The following is a 17,182-nucleotide window of genomic DNA, read 5'->3' on the forward strand; positions in this document are numbered from 1 at the left end:
CCTTTATCCCTCACTCCAATCTGTGACATAGGCACTGAGTGCCCCATTGCCCAGATGAAGACATTGAAACACAGAGAAGTTTGGCAACTTTCTAAAGTGACGCAGTTAGTAAGAGGCAGGGCCTGGGTTCAAATGGAGGCAGATTTTGAGCCTATAGCTGAACAGCGAAGTCCAAGATTCCCAACTGGTTATTACTAGAGGCAGGATTAAATCCAGGTGCCTTTCCAACGTGATGTAACTGGTGGAAGAGGAAAATGCATTCATTCACTGGGGAAATATTTACTCAGCCCCTACTGCAGGTCGAACTGTAGACACAGAGAGCAACCTACAAATCCCAGGCCCTTGTCGGGGAGGAAAGAGATCATGAAATAATCAGAAAAATAAATGCGAAATGCGGCCAGCGATGAAAGCTCAGAAAGCGAGTTTACTCCGGACCGAAATGCGCGATACTAACCGGGAGTGTGAGGAAGCCACGCCCTCCTCACGTATTTGTGCCCAAATAAGCTGCCTCCCCAGCGTGCACCAAATTCCTGAGCCACCTGCTCCGAGCTCGATTTCCCTTTCAAGCTGTGTGTTCTGCGGGGGCAGGGCGAGTTGCAAGGGCTCATCTTTCAGGACAGGCTGCAAAGGTCCTTTGAAGTCATCCGCCCTGCTCTTGGCACCTTGCGCCTGGAGCTGAGCTCTTCCAAAAATGACCCCTGCGCATTCCGCTGGTGCGGCAGTGCAGCCCATACAGTCGCGGTCCAGAGCAGGGGAGGCAGCAGGGCGTGCGACAGCTGGGAGAGCCGAGGCCCTGAGGGAGGACTCTGCCTCCAGCCAAGCAACAAGGCCCTGCGGCCCTCTCCCCACCTCTCTGTGGCCCTGGCTCAAGGAACCGGGACGGGGCTTTCAGGCCTTGAAGGGCAGACCTGCTCCACCAAACATTCCCATCGTTGGCAGATGGAGGGCCCCGAGCTGGGCGCTGAGGGTATGTTATCCAATTTACTTCTCTCGGTAGCCCTGCACCATCGCCTCTGGTTCCCAGGTGAGCACAGAGAAGCAGATGACTTGCCCAAGATAACACAGTACTGCAGGAATAGAACTGGCGTCTGGACCTCTCCCCTAATATCCCACGGCCTCCAGAATCTCACCTCAGCCCCTTTCCATCCCCTGAAATAAACACTCTACACCACTTAGTGAATGTTTTTTCGGAAGTCAGAGCCTATAAATTCATTTCCTGGCTCCTCCATTTCCTGGCTGTGTGACCTTAAGCAAGTTTCTTAACCTCTCTGTGTCAGTGTCCTCCTCTGTAGAACGGTGCCAAAAACTGTACCTAGCCCAGAAGGTTGCTGTGAAGACCAAATGAGAGAAGACAATAAATGTAAAAGTGGTTAAAACTGTGCCCAGATGATAGTGAGCCCTCAAAAACTCATCACTATTCTAATTCCATAGACTTGATTAATTTCTGGTTTTTCATAAGTGAATTTACATCCATACATTTAAGGCATCTTTCCAAGTAAGACATACAGGTCTACCTCATTCTTTCTTTCTTTCTTTTTTTTTTTTTTTTTTTGAGGCGGAGTCTCGCTCTGTCGCCCAGGCTGGAGTGCAGTGGCCGGATCTCAGCTCACTGCAAGCTCCGCCTCCCGGGTTCACGCCATTCTCCTGCCTCAGCCTCCCGAGTAGCTGGGACTACAGGCGCCCGCCACCTCGCCCTGCTAGTTTTTTGTATTTTTTTAGTAGAGACGGGGTTTCACCGTGTTAGCCAGGATGGTCTCGATCTCCCGACCTCGTGATCCGCCCGTCTCGGCCTCCCAAAGTGCTGGGATTACAGGCTTGAGCCACCGCGCCCGGCCTACCTCATTCTTTCAAGCAGCTTCATAACATTCTTATATTCATTCATTCATTCATTCATTCATTCACCAAACATGTGTAGAGCGAGCAGCTCCTGTACACCAGGCAAGGGCACACAACACACTCAGTCCTTGCTCTGAGTTCTCGTGGGAGGGATAATTGACCAATGCATGAATAAATACTTGAGAGCATTTCACCTAACACTGAGTGCTATGAAGAAAATAAGATGGGGCCAGGCACTGTGGCTCATGCCTGCAATCCGAGCACTTTGGGAGGCCAAGGCAGGCAGATCATTTGAGGCCAGGCATTCAAGACCAGTCTAGGGTTTTAGTAGAGAAAATCCATCTCTACTAAAAATACAAAAAAGAAAAAAGCTGGATGTGGTGGTGCATGCCTGTAATCCCAGCTACTCCGGAGGCTGAGGCACAAGGATTGTTTAAACCTGGGAAGCAGTTTGCAGTGAGCCGAGATCTCACCACCGCACTCCAGCCTGAGTGACAGAGTGAGACTCTGTCTCAAAAAAAAAAGGAAAAAGAAAAGATGGACAAAGTGTTAAAGAGACACTGGTTGGGAAAGGGAAAACAATTTACAGACAGTGTGTGAAGTCCCCAGGGATATGTCATTTTACCGCCACCGGAAGGAAGAGAAGGAAGGAGCATGGAGCAGTCCAGGCAGAGGAAGCAGCCAGGGCAAAGGCTAGGAGGCTGGACTAAGCTCAAATGTGATTCAACTGGAAGTAGAGAATGAGCATTTTTGAAACCAGGTTGGAGAGTCAGGCCAGGGCCCAGTGAGACAGTGCCTGTGGATTTTATCCTGAGAGACGTGTGAAGTCCCTGGACCCGGGGGTCCTGCAGCTGTGTAGGAATGGATTGGAGAGGCACCAATGGAGGAACCAGGAAATTTGTCAGGCTACAGGATTCAGAGGCACTGGCAAGAGGCAATGGTGGCAGGGACTAGGATACAGCCTCCAGCCTGGAACTTGCCTCAGTGGCAGAGCCCACAGGACCAGCTGATGGGGAAGACAGAGTTGAAGGAAAAGAAGAAACAAGTTGCCACTGACAGACATCACCATAATAATTTAATTAACGAATTCCCTATTGATGGAGAGCTGGACTGTTTCTATTTTTTCCCTACTTGCAACAATTTTGTCTTAAACATTATGGCATAGATATCCCCAGATGTGAGATGCTTGGATCAAAGGCGTGAATGTTTTTTTTGCTTTGCTTTGTTTTGTTTTGATCACATCCAGATGGCCACATTGCCTCCATTCCACTTGTGTCCAGCATGCAGGAGTTCCAGTTTCTACCCTGGAACTTTCTCCTCCTGCTGTGCTCCTGGGAACACTCTGCCCAACCCCTCCACCTCTGGCACAGACCCGGTCTCCAATGCATTTGTATTTCTTGCTGCAATCTGGAATTATAAGTTAAGAAGAAAACCTCAGAACCAGGCTAAGTGGCTAAAAAGACTGCCCAGGGGCCTCTTTTTCCAGCAGGAGGCAGAGAGAGGCTTCCAACACCCCAAAGAGGGCCAATTTACCCCTATCTTCCAAACACAAGGAATTGGCTTTTTTTCCCCCTCCCTGTTCAGCCCTGAAAACAAGCCAGGGCATTGAGAAGGCCATAAAAACAAGTGGTGAAAACAAGCCCTGAGGTTACAGGAAACCCTTCTCCCCATCACTCTCTGAGTGGCGGGAAGGAAGGGAGCCACTGTCCTCTGGGTCCTCTGCCCTTCAGCCCCTCTGGAGCCCCACTGGCCTTCCCCATCTCACATCTGATCAATGCCCCCTGGTTGTGGCCACCACCTGCTGCCTGACCCCCATTCCATGCCAGCTTTTGCTACCAGAGTTTCCTTTTCATAAGTGGCCTTTTTAAAGGAAGTATTTTCTTTTAATCAGCAGTCACTGCATCTGCAACAGTGCTGAAGCAGAATTTTGTTATTTTCCCATCACTTAGCGCTTATTCGTTCCATTTATTTGGGGGAAGAGTCGCTAAGATTTCAGAGATTCGTAACTAGCTTGTGCGCGGTATCTGATTTTCACTTTGGCATTTGGAGGTGCTTTTGAAGGTGGTTTATGTTACCTTTCCAAGACTTACCTGGTGAGTTACTTAATCAAGAGAGGATTTTGAAACATACTGCTTCTTAATATCTTGTCTTTTGTTTTTGTTTTGTTTTTTTTGAGACAGAGTCTCACTCTGTCACCCAGGCTAGAGTGCAGTGTCATGATCTCGGCTCACAGCAACCTCTGCCTCCCCAGTTCAAGCGATTCTCCCACCTCAACCTCCCAAGTAGCTGGGACTACAGGTGCACACCAGCACACCTGGCTAATTTTTGTATTTTTAGTAGAGACGGGGTTTTGCCATGTTGGCCAGGCTGGTCTCGAACTCCTGACCTCAAGTGGTCCAGCCACCTTGGCTCCCCAAAGCGCTGTGATTACAGGCGTGAGCCATTGTACACAGCCTATCTTGTCTTTTAAAACAAGTGACTTTTTTTTTTTTGTAGCAAAATAAATGGATAGCAACTCTTTGACACTGCTAGTAACTATTATTAATTGACTGCTTAGGGAATGTCAGCTGCCAGCCTGGGCTCATTCCCATTGGATCTTCTCCGCAACTCTCTAAGGGAGGTGTGAATTTTTGTATACATTTAATGTGTGAGGACACCAAGGCATGGAGAAGTTGACTACTATTAGTAACTTACCCAAAGTTACAGACCAGGGCAGAACTGAGGTGCAGATTCCATATTCTCTAGGGCCCTTCCTTTGTAACCATGGTTACAAAGCCTCTCGGAGGGAAGGTGGCGGGTTCTCCTGCAGGTCACTGCGGCAGCGACCTGGGTGGGGGTGGCAGACAGACACATGTTCTTGTTTGTCCTTACTCTTATCTGTGGCAGCTCTTCCTTCCGACTGCTGGTCCAGCTGATCCATGGGCCTTCCAAGTCCACACTAGAGGTAGAATCCCTTGTTCTAGATGACTCCTAGAGGCTCAGCATCTCTAATTCTCTGATGGGATGCTGACTAAGGCACAGGGGTTTCAATTCTATTTGGGAAGTGACCTGTTCCCCTCCATCTAGACTAGACAGATTTAACAAATAAAAATATAGGACCCCCAATCACATTTGAATTTCATACAAATAATGAATACTTTTAGCATATATCATGCAATATTTGAGATATAAAAATCACTTGCTGTTTGTCTGAAGTTCAAATGGAACTGGGCATAGATATCCTGTATTTTCTCTGTCCCCCAATAGATGCCCTTCCAGAGAGACCTGCCAGACTGAGCCGCTTCCATCAGCCAGACATGAGAATAAGGGTATTTAGGTAAGTGCTTGGTCAGCGTGGAAGAGTCTTGGGGAATTGCGTGGGATGGGACAGGCTGACAAACCTTACAGGGCCTCAGTTTTCCTGGCTGTATAACCCTGAACAGGTTGCTAACTCCTCTGTGCCTGGGGCTCCTCATCTGTAAAGTGGGCATAAGAAAAGTACCAACCTCACAAGGTTGTTGAGAGGATAAAATGAGCTTAACACCTGTGAAGTGCCCACAGTAGCTCCTAATACACCCCAACATTAGATTATATTATGATCTAATATTACCCCAGCCAGTACCCTCTGTGGAAGCTCCAGGGCTGCAGGGAACCCTAACTGTGCTGGACTCACTAGCAGACAAAATATCAGTGCCCAACCTCGTGTCTCTGAGGATTTGCCGGGGGTACTTTTCATTACACTTGATTTTTGTTTTCCAAGCTGACTTGACTGAGTAGCACCCTTAGAGAAATCTAACCATCAGATAGACAGTCCTGGGTGAAAATTCCCATCCACCATTTCTCTAATAGTTGTGTGACCTTTGGCGAGTCACACTTTGTGTGAGCTCTGCTCACTTCACCTGTCAAATGGAGATGATGACACCCACCCCTAGGGCGTGAGGAGTTAACACCTGTGCTGATGCCTGCTACCTGGTAGACACCTGATACCAAGGGCGCTGTGATTAATTTACTCTTTCCACAGCGGCTGTTGTTACACTGTGTTTCATTTTCAGTTTACATGCTCTTCGCCCCACAGCCTGGGAACCCACAAGGATGGGGATTCCTTCCAGTCAGCTCAGGCTCCCATGGTCAAGTCTATACCAAAAACCAGGGAGGCACTCCAATATGGGAGAGGGAGGGAGGGAGGGAGGAAAGAAGGAATGAAGGAAGGAAAAGAAGAAGGAAGGAAGGGAGAGAGAGGGAGGGAGGGAGACAGAAAGGGAGGGAGGAAGGAAGAAGAGGGAAAGGAAGGAAGGAAGGAAAAGAAGAAGGGAGAGAGGGAGAGAGAGAGAGAAGAAGGAAGAAGAGGGGAGGGAGGGAAGGAAGGAAAGAAGGAAGGAAGGAAGGAAAGGAAGGAAGGAAAAGAGAGGGAGGGAAGGAAGGAAGAAAGGGAGGGAAGGAAGAAGGAAGGGAGGGAAGGAAGAAGAGAGGGAGGGAGGAAGGAAGAAGAGAAGAAGAAGGGAAGGAAGGAAGAAGGGAAGGAAGGAAGACAGAAGGAAGGGGAAAGGAAGGAAAGAAGGGAGGGAGGGATGGAAGAAGGAAAAAGGAAGAAGGGAAGGAAGGAAGGAAAAGAGGGAGGGAGGGTAGGAAGGAAGGAAGGGAGGGATGGAGGAAGGAAGGAATAAGGAATCAAACTCTTCTTTCTCAGGCTCCAGGCTTGTCTGACTGATCAGAGGAATGGATCAATAGCCCTCATTCATTCTACTATCTCTTTCTGGAATCACAACTTAGGTTTGTAGGTATCTAATTTATTATTATATGGTGCAGTGCAGGGTAATTATACACTGTGGTATAATTTGTTATAACTTGGACTGAGGCCTATAACTGTATAATTTAAATTATTATACAGTACAGTGTTGAATAATATGAAGAGTATATAATTTATTTCAGGCTTACGAGCCTAACCTGTAATCCAAATGCAACACGCAGCCTATGCAGATGAGTTAATGTTTCTACGGAAACCTCAACTTAGATATTTCTTCATCTCTAGTTCCTTTCTTTGGGCTCCTCAGAACACCTGTGTTACCAGGTCTGGTACTTTTTGTTTGGTGCAAGGCTCACATGTCGGGTAGCTCTGGCCCAGGTTGAACCGGTCTTGCATATTGGGTCATAGAAAAGAAGGGCCCAGAGTTGTCACCCTGCCCAATGACAGTTGTCATCACAGGGAGGCCACAGCTTGCCAAAGGTATTGCTGGCAGCAGATGCAGAACCACGACCAGAGCCCCCATTTCTGGGTCTCCAGGAATGAGGAGGCTTGCAGCCCCTCCATCTATTTATTAGATAACTATTCTTTGCTCTGTTCTCAGCACTGGAAATACATCATGGGACCGGGCCCCTCATGAAGCTTACATTCTGGAACTTAAGAGCCTCCATCTCGCTGGTCTCTTGTTTCTTAAAGTGTGGACCCCAAGCCAGCATCGTCAGCATCCTCTGGGAGCTGGCTGGGAATGCAGCATCTTAGCTGCAAGTCCCACTGAGTCTGCATTTTCACAAGACCCCTGGTGATTCATTCACACTGGAAAAGCACTGCTGGAGTTGCTATATGATTTAGGGAATCATTTTCTTCTCTACTTCCCTTCTACCCGAAATATATACCATCTCACTGAGTTTTGAAGCAGAGTTCCTTTTTTTCTGTTTTGAGACGGAGCCTCACTGTGTGTCCCAGGCTGGAGTACAGTGGTGGGATCTCAGCTCACTGTAATCTCTGCATCCCCAGTTCAAGCTATCCTCCCACCTCAGCCTCCCAAGTAGCTGGGATTATAAGCCTGTGCCACCACACCTCGCTAAATTTTATATTTTTAATAGAGACAGGGTTTCACCATGTTGGCCAGGCTGGTCTTGAACTCCTAACCTCAAGTGATTCACCCACCTCGGCCTCCCAAAAAGTACTGGGATAACAGGCGTGAGCCTCCTTGCCTGGCCCCTTCTTCTTCTTTTTTTTTTTTAAAGAAAATATATTTTTTTTCTTTTACCTTGGTCACAGAAGTTCATTATGTACCTTTTGGAATTATAAAACTATATATATATATGTATATTGTTTATAAAACAATACATATGTATATTGTTTATAAAACAATATATATATATAAAACTATATATATCTCTCTCTCTCTCACCCAGAACCCCACCATCCAGAAGTGACACTGTTAATATTTTAATAACCAATCCATCAGACTTTTTTGTACATACATATACTTTTTTTTCAAAATTTCAAGAAAAGATGCAATAGGGTTGTGTTCAGGCTCAGAAAACAATACCCCAGAATCCGGCACTTTGACGTGCTGAACTGAAGAAGTGGTTTCAAGGTCTCTCTCTGACCTTCCCCTACCTCCCTGTCTCTCTGATCCTCTTACTTTCCCACAGCACCAGGAGGGGCTCTCTCTGGAATTTTCTTATCACCTAAGAAAGCTTCTTTCCATGAGAAATGCAATTTCTTAAAACTCCGCCTCCCTAGGAATCTCATCAAATATCCAGGAAAGATTAACCACTGGAAAGGAGACTAGATGTAGTCACCACATTCAGACAGACTTTCATCTATTTTTTCTGAGAGCAGCTCCTAGAGATTACCTGGGAAGCTTTATCTGCATAGTAAGACAATCTTTGCTACAGCGAAGTTCTGCCCCTCACCTTCCCACCGCCTCCCCCAGAGCTCAGAAGAATTTTGCCTCAGGCAGTTGTTCTTTAGGCTCGTTACATTTCCCCTAAAAAAATCAGTTACTCCTATGCCTCCCATTTCCCCTTCCCTGATGAAGAAGGGTATATAAGTAGCTGGACCTCACTGGGTTATTGGGTAATCATTCTCCTGCAATTCCCCTGTGTTACTCACATTAAATAGTTTATTTTATTATTATTATTGTTTTTGAGAGACAAGGTGTTCTTCTGTTGCCTGGGCTGGAGCACAGTGGCACAGTCATAGCTCACTGCAGCCCCAGACTCCTGGGTTCAAGTGATCCTCCTGCGTCTGATTACCAAGTAGCTGGGACTACAGATGCACATCACCATGCCTGGCTAATTTTTTAAAAAAATTTTTGTAGAGACAGAATCTTGTTTTGTTACCCAGGGTAGTCTCAAACTTTTGGCTTCAAGTGATCCTCCCACCTTGGCCTCCCAAAGTGCTGGAATTACAAGCATGAGCTACCATGCCCGGCCTCATTAAATACAATTTCTTATACCTTTTTCTTCTACTAATATGTCTATTATAGTTCGTTTTCAGCAAACCTTCAGAGGACAGAGGAGAAGGTTCCCTTTAGCGCTTACAATTGCACAGTGGCTCTCAAAACTGAGCACGCATTCACCTGGAAGGGTTGCTCAAACATAGATTGCTGGGCCCTACCCCCAGATCAGAGGGTTTGGGACCAGGCCTGGGATTTGGTACTTCTAACAAGTTCCAGGTGATGTGGGGATGCTGGTCCACAGACCACACCTTGGGAAGCCCTGGCCTCAGTGTTCTGAGATTTCCTAAGCACCGGTAGTTGGAATCCAGCTCTGCCACCCGCTACCTGCTCACAGGAAAGTCAGGCTGCCTCTCCATGACGCAACTTCTAAGTCCACAAGGACAGTCAGTACCTGCCTTATAAGATTATTATTATTATAAGGATTATATGAGTTAATTAAATTAGTAAAGCACAAAGGAAGTATTAATTATGATGAATATGCATATAATTGTGTAATCAAGATTTCTTAACAATTGTTCAAAAACATTTTTCAAGTCATTATTCTTCAACGTATTTGCTTTCAAAGGCTGTGGGCTTATCCTTCATAGTGATGTATTTATCTAGTCCACAGTCTTCAACTAAACAGTGCTGCAATGAGCATTCTCACGGATAAATCACAGTGCACCTGTCTGCTTATTTCCTTAGCATATAATGTGCTAAATGTGAAATTGCTGAGGAAAATTACATGAGCATATTTAAAACTTTTGATATGTTTTGCTAAATGGCCTTCCAGAAAAATTATACTGATTTATAATGCTACCAGCAGCATATGAGGTCATCTTTTCCTTACCTTGTTATTAATATCCCATGTTATTGGTTTTTAAAAATTGTGCCAATATTTTGTTTGTTAATTTGAATTTCTTTGATGACTACTGAAGTTGGATGTCCCAGCTCCAATATTTCAGGACTTTAAATATTTTTAAAAATCCCTCAAAGCTTGTGTTTACAGAATGTTAACTAGCCCTTTTCTCCTCTAATGAATGAACTCTGTGTCTTGGTGTCTCTTTTGTAGGAGTAGGAGCATCATCTCACAGGTAACAGGCGCTTCATTTAAATACCTCCTGTGCTGCTGGTAACATACCTCCCATTTAATAGACGTGTGTGGACTAGAGGAGGCATGAAACATTAAGAGGGCAAACAGAAGGAGAAAAGTTATTTGTTCCACAAAAATTCCCTCAACATCTCCCACAGGTCAGGCCCTCTGCTAAACTTAGAGGATGCAAACACAAGGAAGTCTCAAAGTGCAGGGTGGTGGGGTGGGGGAATACACACAAAATAATGTGAAATGTAACAGTGTAAATGAGAACAATGGGGTAAGAATCTCATGAAAGAAATGATGGTATCTTTGAAGTCAGAGAGGACCTGGGTTCAAATCCTGTTTCTCTCAACTCCTAGCTTTGGGCAGTAAAATGCAAAGACTATCTATTTTTAGGCTTAAACTAGTTAAAATAACAGGCAAAAAATACCTGGAAACAGGTAAGGTTTCCTGTTTCCAGGAATCTCACAATTGCAGCCCAAGGGCCAAATATGGCAAATAGAAGGTCTTGTTTGGTGCATCCAGTGTTTTTGAAAAAAAATTAATAGAGGAATTAGGATGGCTTAGACCAATAGTTCTCCATCCTGGTTGCCCCCCAACTGAAACACCTGGAAATATATTGGTTCCTTGAGAAGAGATCTGGGCTCATTCACTGACTTCTTCTGATCAAGGTGGAAAAACAGAGAATGGGTTTATCCTCTTAGCTGAAACAAAAAAAATCTGGGGAAAATATATGAATCCACAGTTTTCAAGACGTTGGACATCAGGCAACACACAACTGTGATCCCTGAGAGAGACAAAACCAAAGAAAGCCTAGCAATTGCCTCTGCTTACTACTATCTGGAGAGAGTTTTCAGGCCATGGCACAGGACAGGGAGTCCAGGTAGAGCCCAGGGGTCTTCTGAGTTGAAGAGATGGAGCTGGGTGGCTGCTACGGCTAGAATGTTTTTGTCTCCTGTAAAAATTTATGTTGAGACTGGATGCAGTGGCTCACGCCCTTAATCCCAACACTTTGGGAGGCCAAGGCAGGAGGACTGCTTGAGGCCAGGAGTTCAAGATAAATGAGACCCCATCTCTACAAAATAATTTTTTTTTAATTAGCCAGGCATGGTGTTGCACACCTGTAGTCCCAGCTACTCAGGAGGCTGAGGTGAAAGGAAGTCTAGGAGGTTAAGGCTGCAACGAGCCATGATTACACCACTGCACTCCAGCCTGGTTAACAGAGCAAAACCCTATCTCCAAAAAAAATAAATTAATTAATGTTGAAACTTAACCCCTAATGCAATAGTGTTGGGAGATGGGGCCTTTTGGAACGTGTTTGGGTCATGAGGACTCTGCCCTCATGAATGGATTAATGTTGTTATAAAGGGAGTCTATCCTTTTGCCCTTCTGCCTTCTGCCATATGAAGACACAGCATTTCTCCCCTCTGGAGGACGCGGCATTCAAGGCATCATTTTGGAAGAAGAGAACAGCTCTCGCTAGACACCAACACTGGCATCTTGATCTTGAACTTCCCAGCCTCTAGAACCATGAGAAATAAATTTCTGTTCTTTATAAATTACCCAGGCTTGGGTATTTTTGTTGTAGCAATGCAAACACATTAATCCAGAGGCCAAGGTGTCTGGAGTTCACAGGGCAGAGTATCACTGAGAAGAGAGCTTGTGAGGAGGAGTCGGTACAAGAGCACAGGTGAGCTCTGGAGATCAGCAGAGAGCTCCTCCTGTCTTCTGAGTACTAATGAACACATGCATGTGTGAAACCTACCTGAAGCCAGCAAAGAACCACCTGAAAAGATTAGAGGGAACAACCCCAGGTACCCATACAGGACTGGGAATAGTTTCTGTTCTTAGGAGCTAGAGTGGAAAACCTCACAGGGCTTTAGGCAGAGGATTCACAAGGTTTTTGCCTTAGTAGTTGGACAAAATTTGCTCTGAACTAAGCATTGATATGGTCCCATCTAAAAATGTTTAAAAGCAAAGATTAAACTAATTCCAAGGAACTTAACTGTGTCCCAGAAAAAAGATCAAACATATTTATAGAAACACACACAAAAAAACCTAGCACACGATGATGTAAATTCAGTGTCTGGTATCCATTAAAAAATCGCCAGGCATGCAAAGAAGCAAGGAAATTCAATCCATTAATGAAGAGAAAATTCAGTCATTGGAAACTGACCCAGAAATGACACAAATGATAGAACTGATAAATAAAGACATTAAAACCATGATTATAGCTATATTTCATAGGTTCAGGAAACTAGAGGAAAGACTGAGTATACTAAATTGTGACATGGAAGACAGCAAAAAAACTCGAATAAAAAAGATTAGTAACTTAAATATATAGCAAGAGAAACTATCCAAAATGAACCATAGAGAAAAAAAAAGACTGAAAGAAAATGAGCAGAGCATCAGTGAAATGTGGCACAACTTCTGGTATAATATATATACACACACAACACACAACACACACACTCATACATAGATATGTATATAAGCAGACAGATATATTTATAAGCAGATAAATATATACATATGTATATATATGTTTGTATATAATATATATATATAAAAAAGAGAGCTTGAAGGAGAAGTAATGGTTGAAAAATTACCAAATTTGATGTAAACAAAACTCACAGACACAAGAAACCCAATGAACCCCAAGCACATTAATTTATCACAGTCTACCTTCTACTTCCAACTGATGTTATACCACTTTGCCTTACAAGATTATACTTGAGAATCTCAGAACATTAAACAAATGACACCAAGGACCATTTATAATCAAATAACTCAAAACTAGACATAAACAAAAAATCTTAAAAGCGGCCAGAAGATAAACAAACAACCCAGGTTATATATATACGTGAACAAACATAAGGCTGGCATCAGATTTCTCGAAACAAACAATGCGAGTAAGAAGAAAATAGAGTAGCATCTTTAAAATGCTCAGAGAAAAAGAAAGTTAACCTAGAATTCTACATCCAGCAAACATGTTTTTTTAAAAATGAAAGGCTGGGCAACATGGCAAAACCCTATCTCTACCAAAAAAAAAAAAAAAAAAAAAAAACCACACACGCACACAAATTAGCCAGGCATAGTGACACATGCCTGTAGTCCCAGCTACTCAAGAGGCTGAGATGGGGAGAATCACCTGAGCCTGGGGAGATGGAGGCTGCAGTGAGCCAAGACCACACCACTGTACTCCAGCCTGAGTAACAGAGTGAGACCCTGTCTAAAAAAAAAAAATATTCATCATCAGCATACCTGTATACAAAAAAGTGTTGATAAGTCCTTCACGCAAAAAAAAAAAAAAAAACCAGATGGGAGTCGGAATCTACACAAAGGAATGAAGAGCACTGGAAATGACAACTAGAGTGATTTTACTTTAAAATCACTCTAAAAATAAATTTGACTATTTAAAGCAAAAATAACAACAGTGTACTGTTGAGTTTATAATATGTGAAGCAATACTATGTATAACAATAACAACACAAAGGTCAACAGGGGGGAAATGGGAGTATAATGTTGCAAGGTTCTGATTCTATATGTGAAGTGGTATAATATCACTTGAAAGCAGATTGTGATGTTAAAGATGTGTATTATAAACTCTAAACAACTGCTAAAATAATTCAACAATTATAGCTAATAAGCCAACAAAGCAGATGAAATGGAATCATAAACAGTATTAATTTAAAAAGGAAGCAGAACAAAAAAGGAACAAATAACAAATGAGAGAAACAGAAAATAAATAGCAACATGGTGGATTTAAACCCAACCATATCAATTATCACATTAAATGTAAATGGTCTAAACACCCCAATTAAAGAGGCAGAAATTATCAGATTGGAACTTGCCAAGGTCATCTCCTAGACAGAGGTGGGGGTGGGCAGCCTGGCAGCTGTGCTCTAGCATCTCATTTTGTTGCCTCTTGGACACGTGGTCCCTTCTCTGTGGGCCAAAAGGGAAGGCAGGGCGCTTTGTGCCAGGAGTAGAGAGTGGAGACTTCCCAGCGTGTGCTGCGGTAATGTCAATGCAGAGCAGCACTGAGTTAACCTCAGAAATCAGCTGCGAGCACCTCAGAATGAGTCTTCATCCACCACCACCTTCTCCCCGAGATCATTGGCTCTGATTCCAGAGTTCACCTGACTACCATAATCCAAGCAGCTGGGTAACCTCTGGGTGGCCCATCCCACCCTCAGGACAGTGATCTGCTAGCCAGCGTTAGAGACAGGATCTTCCTGTGAAGATAAACGCTTGGAAACCAGCCCTAAATGCCAAGCACCCGGATTCTTTTCCCCACTTGACGTCATGTGAGACTTTGTCCAATGTCTGCAGAGCTTCTCCCATGGAGGATAAGTGGCCAGGCTGGACACACAGTCTCAGAGGACCCAGGAAGCGTTACAGGCCTAATTTAAACCCAGACATCCATAGAGATATTTTGTTCATTCATTCATTTGTCCATAGAATGCTGATTGAGTGAGTACCTTCTGTGTGTCAGGCACTGTTTTAGACACTGAGAAAGCAGTGAAGACTGTGAAAAGTCTTGTGCCTCCCAGCGGCTTGCAGTCTAGTGAAGGGAGACAGACAGACATGCAATGAACTGTGATGACTGGTAAAATAGCAATCCTGACAAGGTCTGATGGATGCACCCAACCGGGTTTTGAAGGATGAGCAAGAGTCTTCTGAGGTCACAAGGCAGGGAAAGCCACCACAGGCAAAGGTCCAACAGTTACAAGGTGGCAAAGGTGAGTAGAAGTGGGATGTGTTGGGAATGTCTGGGGCTCTGGTCTTCATGGATAGAACACGTGAGGAGGTAAGAGCCAGGCAAACCTGGAGAAATAGCATGTGCCAGATGATGAAGAACCCGAATACCTGGCGAAGGAGTTTGGACTTGACCCCCTGGCCTGGAACAAGGTGTCCTTAAAGGATTTTATGCAGGTGGATGGCATGAGGATATCAGAGCTTCAGAGAGGCTACTCTGGAGGCAGAGGAATGGGCATGTGGGGTCTAGGGGAAGCCGCTAGAGGCAGAGAGGTAAGAGACAGGGCTGGTAGGGAGAGGCTGGCATAATGGGGGTCAGAGTTAGGTAAATATCTGTCTGGCTGACAAGGAGGAGGTGATGAAGAGGTGAAAGGGCAGGGCCTGGAAACCCATCAGACATAGGGGAGGCGTGGAAGCTGGGGAGGGCTGTGCTGGAGCAGATCTAGAAGATGTTTCTGTGGGGGTATCACAGCCCAGGGTATCACCACAGACAAAAGGGAGGGCTGGGGGGGGGCAGTGTTCTCTTCACCACTGGCTCTGACAGTGATGGAGAGAGGTGGGCCCTGTTACCCACAACACTATGGGTAGCCTGGATTTCTTGCAATCCTATGGGACTGCCCTCTCAAGCTGATAGAGGAGGCCAGAGGGGGACTGGGATAGACAGAGCACCAAATGTGGCCATCCTCACAATACACAAAGCTAAGAATCTCAGGAAGCAATGCCTGGGAGGGTAGTGGGTGTGATCTCTCCACTGCCTCCCTGCCCTTCCTAAACTCTAGCCACACTTGCCTGTCCCCAGGCACGCTGTGCCCACTCTGCCTCCAAGCATATATATATGTGATTCCCTCTGCCTGAAACTCCTACTGCCTCCATCCTGCTCAATTTGGCTAATTTTTCCTTTAGGACTCAGCCTGGATTTCCCAGCCCTTGGGTGACTTAGGGTTCCTCTGTGCCACCCTCCCCTACCTTCTTGTCACATTTCTAATCACAGTGATATGGTGCCCTTTCTTCTTGTCACTCACCACTACTAGACGGTGCGTGCCTTGGAAATTGGAAATGGGTTGTATTATTTCTTAATTTTCAGGGTCAGCATGAGGCCTGAAAGAATGGACAGGCAATGTAGGGGTGGATGGTGGGAAGAAGGGAGGGATTGATGGAGGAGTGATTGGAGGAACCAATAGATGGAAACAAAGAAAGTAGGAAGGGAGGTAGAAAAGAAGAAGGGAGGGAGAAATAGAAGGAAGGAAAGAAAGAAGACAGGGAGATATGGGTGGACAGAGGAATGGATGGATTTATGAGGGATTGATGCATGTATAGGAGGAAGGAAGGATGGATGGATGGAGAGATTTACAGACACATGAGAGTATGAATTAGTGAAGGAATGAGTAAGTGATTGATGGAGTAGGAGAATGAACAAATAATGAGCAGGTGAATAAATAAATAAATGATCAAAAGAATGAATGAGCAAGTGAATCAATGTTTGAGTGGATGGATGAATAAGTAAATAAGAAAATAAGTGACTGAGAGAATGGATGAATAAATGAGTCAGTAAAATCTTTGCCTAAAATAAGACAAAAAAATAAATGGATTGATGAATGAGCCGATAAACGAAAGTAGTTAGTAAAGAAATATCGTTGGTAATCTGAGCCTTCCCACCCAGCAATATTTGTAGCCCTAATTTCTTTAGGCAGTTGTGGACGTGGCTGTATCCCCAGTATTTGTAACTGTATCTGGTGCATAGTAGGTATTCAATAAACATTTGATGAATAAATCAATGGATGAATGAATGTTGGTAGACCCATTGACCCAGTGCTGTGGCAAACACTGAGGTTGATATTAGGAGCCTGGTTTCTAATCCTAGCCCTTTGCTTTTCAATGATGTCACTCTGAGCTCAGCCCCTTTCTTCTCTGAGCCTGTTTCTCTATCTGTAAAATGGAAAAATTGCCTTTATTTGTCAAGGCTAAGATAAAGATGTCATTGTTACCAGAAAGGGGTCCTGATCCAGACCTCAAGAGGGGGTTCTTGGACCTCACACAGGAAAGAATTCAGGGGAAGTTCATAGAGTAAAGTGGAAGCGAGTTTATTAGGAAAGTAAAGCATAAGCAGAGCAGTGGTGTGAGCTGCTCAACTGAGTATACTTATAGTTATTTCTTGATTACATGCTAAACAAGGGGTGGATTATTCAAGAGTGCTCCAGGAAAGGGGTGGGCAATTTCCAGAACTGAGGGTTCCTTCCTGCTTTAGACCATATAGGGTAACTTCCTGACGTTGCCATGACGTTTGTAAATTGTAACGGAGCTGGTGGGAGTGTCTTTT

The 17,182-nt window shown here is 44.6% G+C and overlaps 1 protein-coding gene across 1 annotated transcript in view; it reads left to right on the top strand.

The window, feature by feature from the left end:
• Nucleotides 1–391: 391 nt before the first annotated feature.
• The window catches only part of LOC112632490, a 60,161-nt gene continuing 43,370 nt past the window's right edge, over nucleotides 392–17,182 (top strand). The window contains exons 1-3 of the mRNA XM_025398146.1: nucleotides 392–461; nucleotides 536–967; nucleotides 5,083–5,152. Coding sequence (XP_025253931.1) covers nucleotides 392–461; nucleotides 536–967; nucleotides 5,083–5,152 — 572 coding nt within the window. The remainder of the gene's footprint in view (nucleotides 462–535; nucleotides 968–5,082; nucleotides 5,153–17,182) is intronic.

Source organism: Theropithecus gelada, chromosome 10, assembly GCF_003255815.1.
Source record: "Theropithecus gelada isolate Dixy chromosome 10, Tgel_1.0, whole genome shotgun sequence".
NCBI classification, from domain to species: Eukaryota; Metazoa; Chordata; class Mammalia; order Primates; family Cercopithecidae; genus Theropithecus; species Theropithecus gelada.